This window comes from Thalassophryne amazonica, chromosome 22, assembly GCF_902500255.1.
Source record: "Thalassophryne amazonica chromosome 22, fThaAma1.1, whole genome shotgun sequence".
Classification (NCBI taxonomy): Eukaryota; Metazoa; Chordata; class Actinopteri; order Batrachoidiformes; family Batrachoididae; genus Thalassophryne; species Thalassophryne amazonica.
Window position 1 is genome coordinate 22,989,337 of NC_047124.1, and position 17,780 is coordinate 23,007,116.

General features: G+C 41.6%; 2 protein-coding genes across 3 annotated transcripts; one reads left to right on the forward strand and one right to left on the reverse strand.

Moving 5' to 3' along the window:
- The first annotated feature begins 136 nt into the window (after positions 1 to 136).
- Positions 137 to 17,016, forward strand: pnpla8 (patatin-like phospholipase domain containing 8). Of its 2 annotated transcripts, none has more exons than XM_034163339.1 (10): positions 137 to 242; positions 2,238 to 3,263; positions 4,393 to 4,542; positions 5,694 to 5,845; positions 11,309 to 11,403; positions 11,500 to 11,671; positions 11,766 to 11,823; positions 12,032 to 12,226; positions 15,671 to 15,866; positions 16,218 to 17,016. In XM_034163339.1, exons 2-10 carry the CDS (start codon positions 2,400 to 2,402, stop codon positions 16,490 to 16,492), a joined length of 2,157 nt encoding a protein of 718 aa, XP_034019230.1. In that variant the 5' UTR covers positions 137 to 242; positions 2,238 to 2,399; the 3' UTR covers positions 16,493 to 17,016. The 2 variants fall into 2 exon arrangements, with proteins under 2 accessions (XP_034019230.1, XP_034019231.1); XM_034163340.1 differs by having other exon boundaries at positions 176 to 242; positions 2,242 to 3,263.
- akap14 (A-kinase anchoring protein 14) lies at positions 493 to 1,140 on the reverse strand. Its single transcript, XM_034163341.1, has one exon. The coding sequence runs from the start codon at positions 1,064 to 1,066 to the stop codon at positions 575 to 577; it is 492 nt and encodes a 163-aa protein (XP_034019232.1). The 5' UTR covers positions 1,067 to 1,140; the 3' UTR covers positions 493 to 574.
- Positions 17,017 to 17,780: the final 764 nt, after the last annotated feature.

Below are 17,780 nucleotides of genomic sequence, written 5' to 3' on the forward strand. Positions count from 1 at the left end.
CTCAAAATAGTTGTAGATTAATATCAAATTCTAACTCAGCTCTCAAAAGATTTGCTTGTAAAATACTGCCAACAAAAATAAAGGTTTTCCACAAACTTCCACCTGGTGGCAGCAATGTGTCACCAAATAGGTGAATCAAGTGCCAATTTTTTAAAAGAAGAAGAAAACCTCCTCCCCACCCTGTTTTCCTGACAAATGAACAGACTGAAAAGATTTTAGAACTATTACACACGTTTATTAAGGTAAGAAGACAGACGTTTAAGTTTGTAATATTCGTCAAGTTGACAAGCTGTAGTAACTACTGTTTTAATAGGTGTTTTGCAGGTTCGCAGCCCTTAGCTGCATCAATAAATGTTATGTTTGAGACGTTTCAAGCGCTGACACACACACACATATATATATATATATATATATATATATATATATATATATATATATATATATATATATATATATATATATATATGAAATATCGTAAGTGTTGGACATTTGGCGTTGATACAGTCATGTGGTGCTTTAAGCTAACTGGACGAGCTAGCCGTCCGTTAGCCGTTTCAAGGTTCATGAAACAGTTTCAAAGATCCGCCACTTTGTGAAGCGCTGCTTTGCTCTCAATCACGTCAGTCAGCCACTTCTCCCGGAACCTGGTCTTCCCAGCCGTGTGCCTCAACCTGTTGGACTCCACGTAGAACTGCACGTCTACGGGCGAGATTTGCGGCTCCACACTGGACACGTCCACGATGAAGTGGACGCTAGCTGTCCCACGGATCGGCCTCCGTGGGCTCGGCGTGCTCCAGCGGGATGTGTAGTGGTAGAAGGTGTGACAGCCCTCCTCGGTAGAGAACAGGTAGTCCAGACTGAAAATCCAGCACGGCTGCAGCTCCCAGGTTCGAATATAGTCCCTGATCTGCTTTGCTCCGACTTCCACCGTGAAGTCTTGTCGTGAAACCCACTTAATATTCCTCACTTTGACATCAGGAGGGTTTTTCTCCACTTTTGACGTTGTGTCATCTTCCAATGACGTTACCTCGGACTCAAGTATTTCCAAGTTTGCGCTGGGCTCCATATTAAAACTGTTGCTCGAGCTGTGTCGAGGGGTTTGTTGACGATGAAGGAACGTCACGTGATTCGGACGTTTGAAGCCCTTTCAGGCAGTTCAGGCGTGAACCTATCATAACCCACTGGAGCAAGTTTCAAGTCACACTGGACTGAAACAGGGAGGGGTGTATTTTGGCTTTGGCAAATTTGGCATATATGAGTGGATGGCTGAGGATAGATCCCTTTAAATTTAACATGAAAATTAAAAACTATAAATTTGGTCATCTTGAAAGGCATAAGAGGGCTGATGCACCAATCAGTCACAAATATTTTGCAGATCAACATATGCTTTAGATCAACCATCTAAGTTTCTTGGTTGTTGACCTGTACAAAAATAGATGTTTTCCAGACAATATTTTCTTTGATCTTTGGCCAAATTTCTCCAGTGTCTGATCACCTCTAGCTATCTGTCCAAGTAATATTCTCACCAGGTTTGAAGGAAATCAATTCAGCCATTTTTGAGTTATGTTGTGTGCAGATTTTAAAACACGCACATGCCGGTGCAGATAATACCCTGCTGTTGCTGCTTCGTGGTTGCGCAGGGTGATTAAAAGCTGGGTTAAATGTGTGAATTGGGTTGTGCCAAAACTTAACAGCACAGATCTCGTGGTACACTCAGAAAGACGTTTGAAAAGTTTCAAAACCTTTGAAGCACAAGCGTCACTCGCACAAAGGAAATTTTGTAACCGTGTGATTATCATATGTATATTAATATGAAGGCTGTCACCATCCAGCAAGTGGTTCTGTGGTAACCATGAAGAGTAGGATGTCACATACTGCCCTCTGCTGGCCCACTTGTCAGATGCACTGCAAGATTTTCAAGATTAGTATTGTTTTTGCAAACTATAGCTATTACATTATTTAATAAGTGAATTTCTTTTATTCAGTAATAATAATAATGACCCTTTATACGATCCCACAAGATAATTAAAGTTCACATCATATGGTGTGTTCTCTTCTTGTGAATACTACAGTTTTATAAAATGTCAAATATGAATTTCTCACCTGAGACACTGGAATCAGATGATGTTTGGGGTAATTATTTAACTAAACCAATCTGTTTTCACAGTAGTTGTTACCAGATTGTATAACCAGATTGTCTTTTTTTGTTGTTGTTTCCTCCTTCCCCCCTTGACCAGGAAGAACGTGCAACATGTAATTTTTCAATGTGACTTTCTGCAACATCTGCTGTTCTTGATGGGAGGATGGTGCATTACTTTTCACACTTACCAACCCTTTGTGCACTTGAATGACCTGAAGATTCTTTGCACTGCTGCTGTTCCCAGCGAGCTGGCAGACGCATGTCGCGAATCAGGACCACGCTCAGCAGCGTCACCAAGGCGGTCGGTAGCGCAGACCTCATTGCTAGGTTTTCCCGCCTTAAGCCCAGCAGTGGCCCGGTTGACTGCGCCCATGCAGAAAAGGATGCAGTAAAATTTGCAGCCTCGGAAGGTACCATGAAACCAACAGAAGAGGACTCTGTGGAGGAAGAGTCGGACGAAAAGCAGCAGAAAATGTCTGAAAAGCTACCTGGCGCCACCACGAGTTCCACAAGCTCTTCCTCGAATGTGGTGAAACAAACCATGCCACTATTTCACCAGTCAGCTCTGTCAATCAACGTGGACGAGACCTACAACAGTCTGACTCAGCACATCAACAGTTACTTTGGCACCAACGTCCAAGTGGGAAGTGGTGAAAAAAAAAATTGTGGAGAAATGGACGGCCCTGTTTCCGAGTCTGTTCTCAACCCTCGCCTTTGTAGAACAAGGGATCACATCCCGGTTTTGTCTCCAGTGGCAGATCCTAAGTGTACTACCTCGCCTCGTCCTACCGCTACAACAGAAAAGCTCAGCCCTCCTGGCGCCATGCCTTCATCAAATGCGACTGCGAAAGAAACTGCTGTTCATTCCAGCCAGGCGCCTCCCACCTCATCTAAAAAAGGCTTCACCCAGTATCTCTCCTACCCTCAGCCCAGCGTCCAGGCTTTTGTCGGCAGCTACATAGCGCCGCTGGTTCCTAAGTTCAGAGGGGATCCTAAAGGCATCCCAGTTGACAAGGTTTCGACAGCCGGTGCTGCTGTGGAAGAACCTACTGTGGAGAAAACGGAGAGCAAGGAGGAGAAGCGAGACAAGGCCAAGGAACTGCTGCAATCTCAAAGGGAGAAGGTATGATGCTCCAAGAAATGAAGTCATGTGTGAAGTGACAGCAGAAGACAAAGGAGGGAAATGCTAACACAGGTGACATGACAAAAACAAAACAAAACTGCAACATCTAAACACGGGAAAATATGTAAGATATTTTTGAAACTTTAAATTTGGCTTATGTTTTAGGTTATCACTCTTCCTTATGTGAGATACTGTCGATGAACATGAACAAAAGATGGTGCAACATGTAACGTAACGTATGTTTGTTTATTTGTTTGGGCTAGCTTTGATTTGGCCCCTTCTTTGTAAACAGATTATTACGTTAGCTAGGTTGCGTTGTTAAAGATGTGGCATGATGCCAGAGCTTTCTTTGTTGCAACCAATGCAGGATTCATTAAACATACCTTTGGCTGTGGTATTCTTGGGGGAACAACCTGCATCCATTGGATTAGGTTAGATTAGACTGAACTTTATTAATCCTTTGGGAAGCCTCCCTCAGCGATATTGAGGTTCCAGCAGCATTGGGCAGCAGCACACAGGGTAAGAAGCACACAGAGTATCAAAAGTAGAAGTAAGAAACAATTTGCAAAAAGTAAATACAAATATAAATACCAGAATTACTGGTTACAGCTGCTCCTCTCCTTCCTGTCCTCTGTCTTCCTGTTACCCCCACCCCGAGTGCTCCGACAAATACATACACTCCTTTGTCCCAGCTTGAGGGACAAAAGAGTATTTCAGCCTGTTGGTCCTGCACTTGGGGAGGAGCACTCTGTGGCTGAACTTGCTCCTCTGGTGTATTAATAACAGCATCCATTTATTGTTTATATTGATAATTGTTTATTGGTGTATTAACGATAACAAAAAGAAAATTGAATATTTAATATTTTTATTTAATAACACCCTTTCCAGATAATTTAAGGAAAAAATGGTGCTGCTTGTAATTTTGTATCATTTTTGTCATTCAGACATGAGCCATTAGTCTAACATGAAGTACTAAATAATGGTCACACATCGAAGTTTCAACATATAGTAAATCAAAGAAAACCTGTGACACAATTAATACCTTGATGATAATAATAATAATAATGAATATTTTATGATGCCTTGGTCTTGACTCCAGTTTAAAATGCAGGTTTTTTTTGTCGTGCAGATAATAGCCCGAGTGAGTGTAGACAACAGGACCAGAGCCCTGGTGAAAGGTCTGCAGCGGGTCACCGATGTTCAGCTCCTCACCAGTCGGGTGGAGGAGCTCAGCTATCATCTCCTGGAGTTCCCCGAAACACGAGGCGTGGCCGTAATGGTGAGCGCATCTGCAGCCATCTTAGAAAAAGAATGATGCTCTGAACAATATTTTTACTTGCACTGTATTTGAAAGATGTTGTAGCGTATAAAAAGCTGAAAAAGTTTTTTGTTGTTTTTGGAAAGTATAAAGGAAAAGGGACATTCAAGGTCTTATAAAACAGGTATGCACGGAACAATGTGGTAATTTAACAGTTTTTTATTTAATCATTTAGAGTACTATATATTGGAAAGTGTCACTAAAATTTACTTGAACTTAAAAGGCTGAAACTGTGTTTTATTTTTACGGACCTACTGCTCAACCAAACATCCAATTAACGATATGATTTGGAACATTCTTGAGCCCTCATATTTAATTTGGTCAAAAGAGAGAAAGTTTGGATGTTCGTGTTTCAGTTAAATACGGCTGGAATGACGCATCAAATATCATGATACTTGTATTGTGAAGCCTGTACTGAATCGTGTTTTTTTTTTTTTTTTTTTTTTTTTTTTTTTTTTTTTACTGCTGCATGGAATAAATGATCTCTTATAGAAGAATCATAAATGTTTGATTAAAATATACAAATGGTAAAGTACATCAAGATTACAATTTATACTCCACAATAATTTCTTTCTTCAATATTAAACATTCACCGCATATTAATTTTCTGCGGAATTAGTGTGAACGGCGACATAATTATGTATCGTGATATGCACTGAATCGCGATAGTCGTATCTTGGAATGAGTGTATTGTTACACCGCTACAGCTTCATTTTCTGTCCACAATTATTTGAAAATTGAAAAATCATTTATCGTGATAAATATTATATATGGAGAAGTCTGTGTACTTTAATTACACAGGACCAAAGGTTATTTTCATATGATTGGTGAATAACCTGTGATTGTCCAGCTTATTTGAACAACTAGAGCAGTGCTGTCCAATTTCAGGCTCTCAGGCCATGTTTGGGCCACCGTGGCAGTTCAGTTTCTCTGAAAACTTATAAATGACTGTAGATGAGATTATGAATGCTAATCATTTTTAACAAAATATATGTTTACTGTCACCTGAGCCACAGTGTGTCTAATGATGTGGCAGGTACATTTTCAATCGTCTTCATTAAGTGTGTGTGCGTACATTTGGTGATTGTACCAAATCTGTCTTGGATGTCTAGGAGCATGCGCTGCCTTGCCTGCTATGCTTGCGTCAGAGCCGAGACCTTCCTCTCCAGGCGGCCGTCAGAGAAGCACTCGCTCTGGTTGGCTACAACGAACCAGTCAAAGGCAGAGGCATTCGGGTCCTGGCCATAGATGGAGGGGGAACGAGGTAAAGCTGTTTCAATTGGTCCATTTTTAAGTTGAGTTGGAGGCCGTTTTTTTTTTTTGTTTTTTTTCTGCCTTTTCCATGTAGCTTGTGTGTTATAAGATCTGTGACTAAAAGTGTACTAGACAGTAATTGGATGTCTTTTTGGTCCATTATAACTTTTTTTGAGTAATTAAAGTCTACTTAACTCTGGAGGTTTGTTGGGTGTGGTCTTCCTGAAGGAAGTATCCTTCACCCTATTGTTGAAGAATAAAAGAGCCGCTTTATAAGTGGCAGAAGGATGGCGTTTGACATCCACTTCCTTGTTGATGCATTTTTCTTGAACCCATTAAAACTGACTGATTCTCAAATACCCTAAGGATCCGACTCCATGTCGCGAGAAGAGTAATGTTTATGCTGTTCAGTGCAGTCGTCGGACATCTTTAATGGCGAAACTGCACACTGTACAATCATAAGATCAGCACAGAGGGAGCGACACAGCGGGTCAGAACTCTGCAGTTTACATTTATCTAAAAGACGAGAGGCTTTTTTTGAAAAACGAAGTTCATGTCTTGTACAGAGAGGAGAGATGATTTGAGAGGGGTGTAAAAGAACCCAATCGAGTGAAAGTGGAAAAACCTACCTTCAACCAGAGGAGTGGAGAACAGCTAAGATACCATCTTTCTGCTACTTGTAACAAGTCCCTTCATTGCTACCCCATTGGTGAGGAAAGATTGGCTGACCTTGACTTCGCAGATGATGCTATGATCTCTTCAGAGTCAGTAAATACCTTGATTGTAGCATTTGAGAGGCTTTGCAAGGAATTCAGAAGATCTGGATTTGTGATGGTCTGAAAGTAAGACCAAGATTCATGCTCTCAGTGACTTCCTAGACTGTGGTGAAGGTGTTGAACTTGGAAGAGGCACTCATTTGTCTCAGCAGTGACCTTCATGCCTGTGGCTTTTGGGGTTGAGAGGTTCCTTCAATCAATCAATCAATTTTTTTTTATATAGCGCCAAATCACAAACAGTTGCCCCAAGGCACTTTATATTGTAAGGCAAGGCCATACAATAATTATGTAAACCCCAACGGTCAAAACGACCCCCTGTGAGCAAGCACTTGGCTACAGTGGGAAGGAAAAACTCCCTTTTAACAGGAAGAAACCTCCAGCAGAACCAGGCTCAGGGAGGGGCAGTCTTCTGCTGGGACTGGTTGGGGCTGAGGGAGAGAACCAGGAAAAAGACATGCTGTGGAGGGGAGCAGAGCTCGATCACCAATGATTAAATGCAGAGTGGTGCATACAGAGCAAAAAGAGAAAGAAACAGTGCATCATGGGAACCCCCCAGCAGTCTACGTCTATAGCAGCATAACTAAGGGATGGTTCAGGGTCACCTGATCCAGCCCTAACTATAAGCTTTAGCAAAAAGGAAAGTTTTAAGCCTAATCTTAAAAGTAGAGAGGGTGTCTGTCTCCCTGATCTGAATTGGGAGCTGGTTCCACAGGAGAGGAGCCTGAAAGCTGAAGGCTCTGCCTCCCATTCTACTCTTACAAACCCTAGGAACTACAAGTAAGCCTGCAGTCTGAGAGCGAAGCGCTCTATTGGGGTGATATGGTACTACGAGGTCCCTAAGATAAGATGGGACCTGATTATTCAAAACCTTATAAGTAAGAAGAAGAATTGCGTAACAATTAAAATTTAAGCAATACCGTCTAATAATACTGCCTAAGGGAAGCATGTATAAAGTGAATAAAATTGGTCCTAGCACAGAACCTTGTGGAACTCCATAATTAACTTTAGTCTGTGAAGAAGATTCCCCATTTACATGAACAAATTGTAATCTATTAGACAAATATGATTCAGACCACTGCAGCGCAGTGCCTTTAATACCTATGGCATGCTCTAATCTCTGTAATAAAATGTTATGGTCAACAGTATCAAAAGCAGCACTGAGGTCTAACAGAACAAGCACAGAGATGAGTCCACTGTCCGAGGCCATAAGAAGATCATTTGTAACCTTCACTAATGCTGTTTCTGTACTATGATGAATTCTAAAACCTGACTGAAACTCTTCAAATAGACCATTCCTCTGCAGATGATCAGTTAGCTGTTTTACAACTACCCTTTCAAGAATTTTTGAGAGAAAAGGAAGGTTGGAGATTGGCCTATAATTAGCTAAGATAGCTGGGTCAAGTGATGGCTTTTTAAGTAATGGTTTAATTACTGCCACCTTAAAAGCCTGTGGTACATAGCCAACTAACAAAGATAGATTGATCATATTTAAGATCGAAGCATTAAATAATGGTAGGGCTTCCTTGAGCAGCCTGGTAGGAATGGGGTCTAATAAACATGTTGATGGTTTGGATGAAGTAACTAATGAAAATAACTCAGACAGAGCTCTGACTCTTTGTCAGCCTGGCTACAGTGCTGAAAAGAAACCTGGGGTTGTTCTTATTTTCTTCAATTAGTGATGAGTAGAAAGATGTCCTAGCTTTACGGAGGGCTTTTTTATAGAGCAACAGACTCTTTTTCCAGGCTAAGTGAAGATCTTCTAAATTAGTGAGACGCCATTTCCTCTCCAACTTAGGGGTTATCTGCTTTAAGCTACGAGTTTGTGAGTTATACCACGGAGTCAGGCACTTCTGATTTAAAGCTCTCTTTTTTAGAGGAGCTACAGCATCCAAAGTTGTCTTCAATGAGGATGTAAAACTATTGACGAGATACTCTATCTCACTTACAGAGTTTAGGTAGCTACTCTGCACTGTGTTGGTATATGGCATTAGAGAACATAAAGAAGGAATCATATCCTTAAACCTAGTTACAGCGCTTTCTGAAAGACTTCTAGTGTAATGAAACTTATTCCCCACTGCTGGGTAGTCCATCAGAGTAAATGTAAATGTTATTAAGAAATGATCAGACAGAAGGGAGTTTTCAGGGAATACTGTTAAGTCTTCTATTTCCATACCATAAGTCAGAACAAGATCTAAGATATGATTAAAGTGGTGGGTGGACTCATTTACTTTTTGAGCAAAGCCAATAGAGTCTAATAATAGATTAAATGCAGTGTTGAGGCTGTCATTCTCAGCATCTGTGTGGATGTTAAAATCGCCCACTATAATTATCTTATCTGAGCTAAGCACTAAGTCAGACAAAAGGTCTGAAAATTCACAGAGAAACTCACAGTAACGACCAGGTGGACGATAGATAATAACAAATAAAACTGTTTTTGGGACTTCCAATTTGGATGGACAAGACTAAGAGTCAAGCTTTCAAATGAATTAAAGCTCTGTCTGGGTTTTTGATTAATTAATAAGCTGGAATGGAAGATTGCTGCTAATCCTCCGCCCCGGCCCGTGCTACGAGCATTCTGACAGTTAGTGTGACTCGGGGGTGTTGACTCATTTAAACTAACATATTCATCCTGCTGTAACCAGGTTTCTGTAAGGCAGAATAAATCAATATGTTGATCAATTATTATATCATTTACCAACAGGGACTTAGAAGAGAGAGACCTAATGTTTAATAGACCACATTTAACTGTTTTAGTCTGTGGTGCAGTTGAAGGTGCTATATTATTTTTTCTTTTTGAATTTTTATGCTTAAATAGATTTTTGCTGGTTATTGGTAGTCTGGGAGCAGGCACCATCTCTACGGGGATGGGGTAATGAGGGGATGGCAGGGGGAGAGAAGCTGCAGAGAGGTGTGTAAGACTACAACTCTGCTTCCTGGTCCCAACCCTGGATAGTCACGGTTTGGAGGATTTAAGAAAATTGGCCAGATTTCTAGAAATGAGAGCTGCTCCATCCAAAGTGGGATGGATGCCGTCTCTCCTAACAAGACCAGGTTTTCCCCAGAAGGTTTGCCAATTATCTATGAAGCCCACATCATTTTTTGGACACCACTCAGACAGCCAGCAATTCAAGGAGAACATGTGGCTAAACATGTCACTCCCGGTCTGATTGGGGAGGGGCCCAGAGAAAACTACAGAGTCCGACATTGTTTTTGCAAAGTTACACACCGATTTAATGTTAATTTTAGTGACCTCCGATTGGCGTAACCGGGTGTCATTACTGCCGACGTGAATTACAATCTTACCAAATTTACGCTTAGCCTTAGCCAGCAGTTTCAAATTTCCTTCAATGTCGCCTGCTCTGGCCCCCGGAAGACAATTGACTATGGTTGCTGGTGTCGCTAACTTCACATTTCGCAAAACAGAGTCGCCAATAACCAGAGTTTGATCCTCGGCGGGTGTGTCGTCGAGTGGGGAAAAACGGTTAGAGATGTGAACGGGTTGGCGGTGTACACGGGGCTTCTGTTTAGGACTACGCTTCCTCCTCACAGTCACCCAGTCAGCCTGCTTTCCCGGCTGCTCGGGATCTGCCAGGGGGTAACTAACGGCGGCTAAGCTACCTTGGTCCGCACCGACTACAGGGGCCTGGCTAGCTGTAGAATTTTCCACGGTGCGGAGCCGAGTCTCCAATTCGCCCAGCCTGGCCTCCAAAGCTACGAATAAGCTACACTTATTACAAGTACCGTTACTGCTAAAGGAGGCCGAGGAATAACTAAACATTTCACACCCAGAGCAGAAAAGTGCGGGAGAGACAGGAGAAGCCGCCATGCTAAATCGGCTAAGAGCTAGTAGCTGCGCTAAGCTAGCGGATTCCTAAAAACACGCAAAGTGAATAATGTGTAAATAATTTAGAGGTGATTCAGCAGAAGGAGTGCTTTAGTTAAGGCACGTAAAGATTACACTGGGAAACAAATCGTAATCTAGATAACTAGATCAATCTAACTACGCAGATTAAACAGCTAACAGATACAGAAAAACACAGCTGTGCTCCGGAACAGGAAGTGATACAATATCGCAGTGAGAGCCAACCACCAGTAGAGGATCAGAATAAATATTGCCGTTTGTTTGTTCGTTTTCCTTGGAAAATCATATGGAGTCATCAGGTCGGCAATATATTTGCAGGAGAATGAACTTCAAGTTTTTGTGGTCCTGGTGCTTCCGGTCGTATGGTTGTGAGACTTGGATGCCACCCAATCACCTGATGACTGGATCTCTTCAGAAGATCTTTTGGTACCCGTGGAATGTCTTTTTGTCAAATAATGGTTGCTTAGGGAGACTCTGATGAGGACTATCACTTGGATTTTGCTCGAACTTCAGCTATGACATTTTGGCCATGTAGAGCGTTCCTTTAGGCATGACCCAGCACATAGCTGTCTCTGTGCTGAGGATCCCATTGGCTGCAGAAGGCACTTTTGAGAGGTGACTTGACACATCCATTATGACCGAGATCAAACCCAACGATCCTCCCGAGACCAGTAGGGTCTATTGTCCCATCCCCCGGAAGAAGCCACCTGGCTAAATCTCTCAAAAGCTAGCATGTCCAAGTTCTGTAAAGTTTTTGGAAGGAGTTTTGTACCTACTTGTTACTCTAGTTGTAAAAAATGTTTTTTGTTTTTTGTTTTTTTTTGTTTGCTTGCAGAGGGATGTTGGCTCTACAGACTCTTCGTAAACTTCAGGAGCTGACTGGAAAGCCGGTCCACCAACTCTTTGACTACATCTGTGGAGTCAGCACGGGTAATGTGATCAGATCAGGGCGTGACAACACTGTAGAGAAATGAAACACCAACACCGTTGCCTGCAACCCCTCTATTTTGTTCCTCTGTGCTTTAGGTGCCATCCTGGCCTTCATGCTGGGGATCTTTCAGATCCCTTTGGAAGAGTGCGAGGAGATGTACAGGAAGCTGGGTTCGGATGTCTTCAAGCAGAACGTCATCGTTGGAACCGTGAAGATGGGCTGGAGCCACGCTTTCTATGACAGTGAAATCTGGGAAAACATCCTGAAGTATATCCTATCCTTGTCTTGCATTTATCTGCCGGTGCCTTTGATTTGTTTGTCCATGATCTTAAAGTAGTGCTAGTAATTTTGTTGTTTTTAGGGAACGGATGGGTGACGGGTTTATGATTGAGAGTTCCAGGGATCCACATTGCCCTAAAGTAAGCCGGTCACCTTTTCTGTTATAATTAATATAAAGATGACTTTACGGGTCTGTGATAGACTGGTGGCCTGTCCAGTGTGTACTCCGCCTCTCGCTGAATGACTGACTGCTGGGATAGGCTCCACCCCTTGTGACCCTTAACTGGAATAAACAGGTTTAGAAAATGAATGGATGAATGTTGTTTTCCCTTTTTCTCTGGCCACCAGGTGTCAGCAGTGAGCACGATTGTGAACAGGGGTTTGCCTCTCAAGGCCCATGTATTCCGGAACTACACCTTCACACCAGGAGTGAGATCTCACTACCTCGGTGACTGCAAACACAAAATGTGGCAAGCTATCAGAGCCTCGTCTGCTGCCCCGGGCTACTTCCAGGAGTTTGTTTTGGGCAAAGACCTGCACCAGGTATTTATTACATGGAGCCGGCAGAATGAGGGGATATCTAAAAAAAAAACCCCACACATATACAAATTTAATTAATGCTTTTAAAAAGTGGAAATGACTTGTTTTAGAATAGGTCAAAATAATAATTAAACCACAAGGTGGAAAAAAGTATTATTAAAATTCTTAGAAGGGAAAGGAAATAATTGCAGTAAGTATATTTACAGTAGAGTGGCAGCAATAAAAGGTATAGATTCCCTTCAGTATTTAAATCATTGAACCTTCAAGGCGGTCTCATGTTTGCCATGGACCTCTTGTCCAGAGTATCCCGGAGAATGTCACAAAATGTCAAACTCAGACTGAGGTACAGAGACAAAGATATGGCCCCCGTTTCTGCTCGCCAACATCAAAGCCTCGCGACACCGCCTGCTTTTGTGGAGAGAAATGAAAAAAGCTCCTGATTTGTCACGAAAGAGAATATCTGACCCGGCGGCACTGCATGTGGGAAGAACTCCCGCACGGTGTCAATGTCTGCAGCTGCTGTCAAAACAAACAAGAATTTCACTTAAAAAATCAGAACAGCTGTACAACGTTGACCTGAATATTAAGACTAAATATTACGTGACATGACTGCCCACTCACTAATTCATATTTGAGATATTAATTGCAGTGTTGTGATGAATACTTAATAAGATGATTGACGGGGCTTATATTCATTTGCACAGCGTTATGATCAAATGACATTTTGGTCAGGGACATACTGTATTTACTCTATTAAACACCCCAGGTGCATGCAATTTTGCATGCATGCATGGGGCACACCATACGGCTTTATGGTACATACGGACATGTGTATTGCATGCAAGAGAAGCAGCACAGACTCGAAACGAATGTTTCCTGCTTGTAGTAGCTGCTACACATTTTACTTAAAGTGGCTCCGTGCAAACGTTGCTACTCGGCAGCGTTCAAGCTTAAAGTCGTGAAAGAAGCGGAAGAGAAGGGGAAGCACCATGCTGCTTGGATTTTCCTACTTGATAGGAAACGCATCTGGGAGTGGTGTAGGAACAAGGATAAGCTTGCAACCCTGGCCAAAACAGCTGCCTAGTGGGACGTGAAAAGTGCGTTATCAGGACATTGAAGAGGAGCTGCTAAAATAGTTCCAGGAAAGGAGAACTGCAGTTCTCTGCGCGACAGGGAAGAGTCTGAAGTACGAGACACTGCGGCTGCATAAGCAACATGGAAACCAAAACTTCAGATCCTCGAATGGCTGGTGTTTGAAGTTTTTGGAACACCATCACATACCAAGCCTACGATGCACTTGTGTTGCTCTACATGAAAGAACTGAGGGATAACAATGTGGACTTCTGCAGAGGAGGACTATGACAGTCCTGGACACTAGCCACAAATTGTGAATTTCATCGATCGCTTATGTTTTGTGGTGGCAATGAAGTAGGACTATTCCATTTTCTTTTATCTATTCTCTCAGGAATTCACAATTTTGCTACATGCAGTGTGCTGAAAAAGCCAGGGGGCATGGTGTTTAATAGGGTGGGAGCCTTTAACGGAGTAAATACGGTACAGAATGCACTACATAATAAAATGGTCACTGGAGAGGAACTTGCATGAATAAAAATCAAAATATTAACATTATTGTTATCGACTGACTATAAATGGTCAAAAAAAAAAAAAAAAGAAGTAGCTATGATGTAGAATTTCTTCAATTTGCTGTTTTGTGACATTTGATTAGTAGGCCAGATAACTTTAGCTGGTCTTTGTGGGCGGCCCTTCTGATTCAGGCCTTAGCTTCATTTCGATAACCTACTTTGGTAAAATTAAATTTGTCCCTGATGACAAGCATGTCTCTGCCCTGCCATCTCGTACTGTAACTCACGAGTCCTCCTACAGTGTTTGTCATTAGCACATACGGATTTCTAGCCTCACTGTGCGTATTGCCAAACTTAAATCCTGATTTTTGTTTTATATCGAGTTTTAGGGTTTTTTTGTGTGAGAAGGTTTTTCCAGGAACAAATTAATTAAAACAGCCAAGATCACGTTTTCCTAGTTTCGGAAAGTGCTAGTTAGGTGTAGTGGTTCAGGTTCTCTTAGTGAGAGAACAAACAAAGCTTATTGGGAATCCAAACCCTAATTGCAGTCTTGAGCTAAAAATGTCTCTTTATCGCCATTGATTATGAGCTTGTTTAGCTTTTTCCCCCATCATCTAGACAGTAGCTGATGGCCTTCACTGTAAATAAGACTTGAGAATTTTTGTCTTGTCATTCGTTAGCATCGTGGGAGCTGTAGGATTGGCGTCTGTTGGTCTTGTTCATGTGACTCGTCCCAGATGCAATTCTGGGATGTTTGGATAAACAAGTATCGCATTGACCGTGGGGATCCATGGGCTGTAGATTGGGTCAAAGTAAGTCCATTCGGCTGCTCTCTTGTTTTGCGCTCAGAGTCGCCACAACAAATCTGAGGTGGGTAGTGTTTATAAAATAGGTAGCTGACATATTTCAAGGGGCTCTGTAGTTTAGCACCTCACGTCTTTTTCACCTCTACCTTCAAAATGACCTTGATTTGGAACATTAAGAATGTAAGTGGTATCATACTGTGATTTCTCCGGATACGCAAGTCATCTGCTGGCCAAAGGACAGGGGAAGGTCTGTGGCTTCTGACCCACTGGAACACAGAATGTTTTCAAAATGGCAGCCATTTTGGACTTGTGTTTCTTTCCATTCACATTAGCAGGGAGGGCATTCCCCACCCCCACCCCCCTGGCCTGCTTTTTGTTTGTTTTTGTGTTTCTTCAATTAAAATATATAATAAATACATGTACTTTAGTGTGCAATTTAAAAATAAATAAATAAAATTCATATGACAGACAGTCAGTTGTTTGCTCGATAAGACTAATTTTCATTGAGCTCTAAATGTTGTCTACTGAATGACACAAGAATCAAATGCATTTTTAGTAAATAAAAAGTTAGTAACATTACAGTAAATGTGGTCCAGTCATTTATAATTTATATATTGACATTTGGCATGTCAAACTGGTTTCTATTTTTTTTTTTTTTTGCAAACAGCTACAGTTATTCGTCATTTGACATATTTACAGATGGACCTCTTGAAGACCTGTGACTCAATTTTCATAAAACTGTCTGAAAATGTGTCTGCAACAGCAACTATTACATTCTGTCCATGAGACAGGAATTACTTCAAAGAATTAATATTGTGTGATGGGACATTTAAAAAAAATGAATAAATTAATTCTGAATGGTCTTCACTAGAACTGTTGACAAAATTTTATTGTACCCACATTAATGGTAAATGTCCACCAGGTGGAGATGGTGCTCCATTTCAAGAACCTTGAGTACAGGCTGCTGTGGGACATGATGATGACCAACCTGTTGCTTATAGTAGTAGAAGATGTTATGTCCTCTTACTTCAGAATGGCTCCCCTTCTGTCTCCTCTAGGATGGAGGTCTCCTCATAAACAACCCCACAGCTTTGGCCATCCACGAGTGCAAGTGTCTGTGGCCAAGCACGCCACTGCAGTGTGTCTTGTCTCTGGGCACCGGGCGGTACGAGACCGGGGGTAAGAACGTGGCCACCTACACGAGCCTCAAGACCAAAATCACCAACGTCATCAGCAGTGCCACAGACACAGAGGGTAAGGCCACGCCCACGCGCTGTGTGCTTTCCACATCCCACACATTTATTTATTAAACAGAAATGTGAGCTGCTGCAACTCTGGTTTAGCCTCGTCCCCTGTGAACAACTTATGCCTCAGGTATATCGGGTGTGAAAGCTTAGTGGATTCGAGGAATTCTGTGGATTTCATCATTGGGGGCACTGTTAGTGTTGTACTCTGTAATCGTGATTGACATTTTGGTCAGGCACATACCGTATTTACTCTGTTAAACACCCCTGGTGCATTTTTAATATGCCTGTAATATGCGAATAATTTGTGTGGCATATGTGTGAGACTTCCAGCTCAACAGTTGACGTCTCTTCATTTCAGAGGTCCACGCAATGCTCGATGCTCTCCTGCCCCCCGACACCTACTTCCGTTTCAACCCCTACATTAGCGAAGACGTCCCGTTGAATGAGAACCGCATCGAGAAGTTGAACTTCCTCAAGTCCGAGGGTGAACGCTACCTGGAGCGCAACGAGGCCAAACTGAAGAAGGCAGCTAGCGTGCTTGGCCAAGAGAAGAGCACCGTCCAGAGACTGGCCGAGTGGGTGAAACTCAAGGCCTACACGTATGAGGGCTTCCCCTTCTTGTCCAAGCTGTAGTTCCTACCAAGGCAACGTGGCGACCAAGAGTGAGTCTTGGAGGTACGAAGTTCTGCTGAGTAAAAGTCAGAAAACTGAGAAATAAAGTGATGATCGAACTCTCTACTCTTTGAACACACTTAAGGGAGTATGTTTCTAATCACGGGAGCATCCTTGTAAAAATCAGCACGTTTGGACACCATTCCTAAATTAATTTACTTGAATGATTGCAGATAGGAATGACGTTTACACAACTGTATGAATTTTATACTTGATAAAATGTTAGCTTAATTTAGCCTTAATGCACAAGGACTAATGTGCTGCTGTCTCACGTCATGAATAATTGATGCTAATCTGATGACTGCAGTTATATTGCACATAAATAAGATTGATATTCAGTTTTAGTCTCATGATATTCAGTAATGGGAATACATTAAGTTATATAATGAGAACTTTATTGCTTGTAAGGAAGCACGAACTTGTCCATATGCACCGTGTAAAATTTTTTATCTCACCTAACATGATGAAACATAAGATTAATTATTGTTTGACTGCTTAACATGGAAATGTAAATACACATAGATGGAGCAACACTGAAATCTTTTCTGAGACTGTGAAAAATACTTATGCTCGTAAAATACTCATGGAAATGTGCCTTGTAAAATGTAATGATTGAATGAATAGTTACAGTCTTGAGTGGGCTCTTAACACAATAACTCAAAAATATTAAATGTTAGAATCTTGTAACTTGCCATGTTAAAAGAACATATTGTGTTGCCAGTATGAGCTGACAGCTCTTGGTGAAATTCAGTTGTACCTGCATTAATGGTAAATGTCTACCAGATGGCGATATTGCTCTATTTCACTACTCTTGGGACACAATGACCATCAAACTGTTGCTTATATTAGTAAGCTACTGTTGTTTTTTCCAGTTTACCCTTATTATAATCTCTATTAATTTCGTAAATTACAAGATGATGGCATTTGAACTCATTCATTCACTCAGTGGATTTCAGGGGGTTCTGCTGAGGTTTTTCCAAAGACTACGGGTGAAGAAGACCACTACTGCTTGTTCCATTGAGCATCACCCATAATTCATTTCAGTGTCCAGCTATTGCTGTTGTACAGTTTATGAAGATTTTTCACATTGTGAGAATAACAACCTGAACTGCCATATTTTTTTTTGTTTGTTTGTTTGTTTTTGATTGATGGAATCTCGGCAGAAGAAAAATATTACTGAAAAATAAAAACTGACTTTCAGCAGCTTGCATTAGTTGGTTCTCCCCTGATGTTTGATGCCTCTTGTTTT

Bases quoted from the DNA above. Each gene is read 5' to 3' on its own strand.
- akap14 (XM_034163341.1), bottom strand. From the start codon at position 1,066: ATGGAGCCCAGCGCAAACTTGGAAATACTTGAGTCCGAGGTAACGTCA.
- pnpla8 (XM_034163339.1), top strand. From the start codon at position 2,400: ATGTCGCGAATCAGGACCACGCTCAGCAGCGTCACCAAGGCGGTCGGT. The intron at 11,672-11,765 runs GTATATCCTATC...TGTTGTTTTTAG, and splicing joins ATCTGGGAAAACATCCTGAA to GGAACGGATGGGTGACGGGT. The intron at 11,824-12,031 runs GTAAGCCGGTCA...TCTGGCCACCAG, and splicing joins GGGATCCACATTGCCCTAAA to GTGTCAGCAGTGAGCACGAT.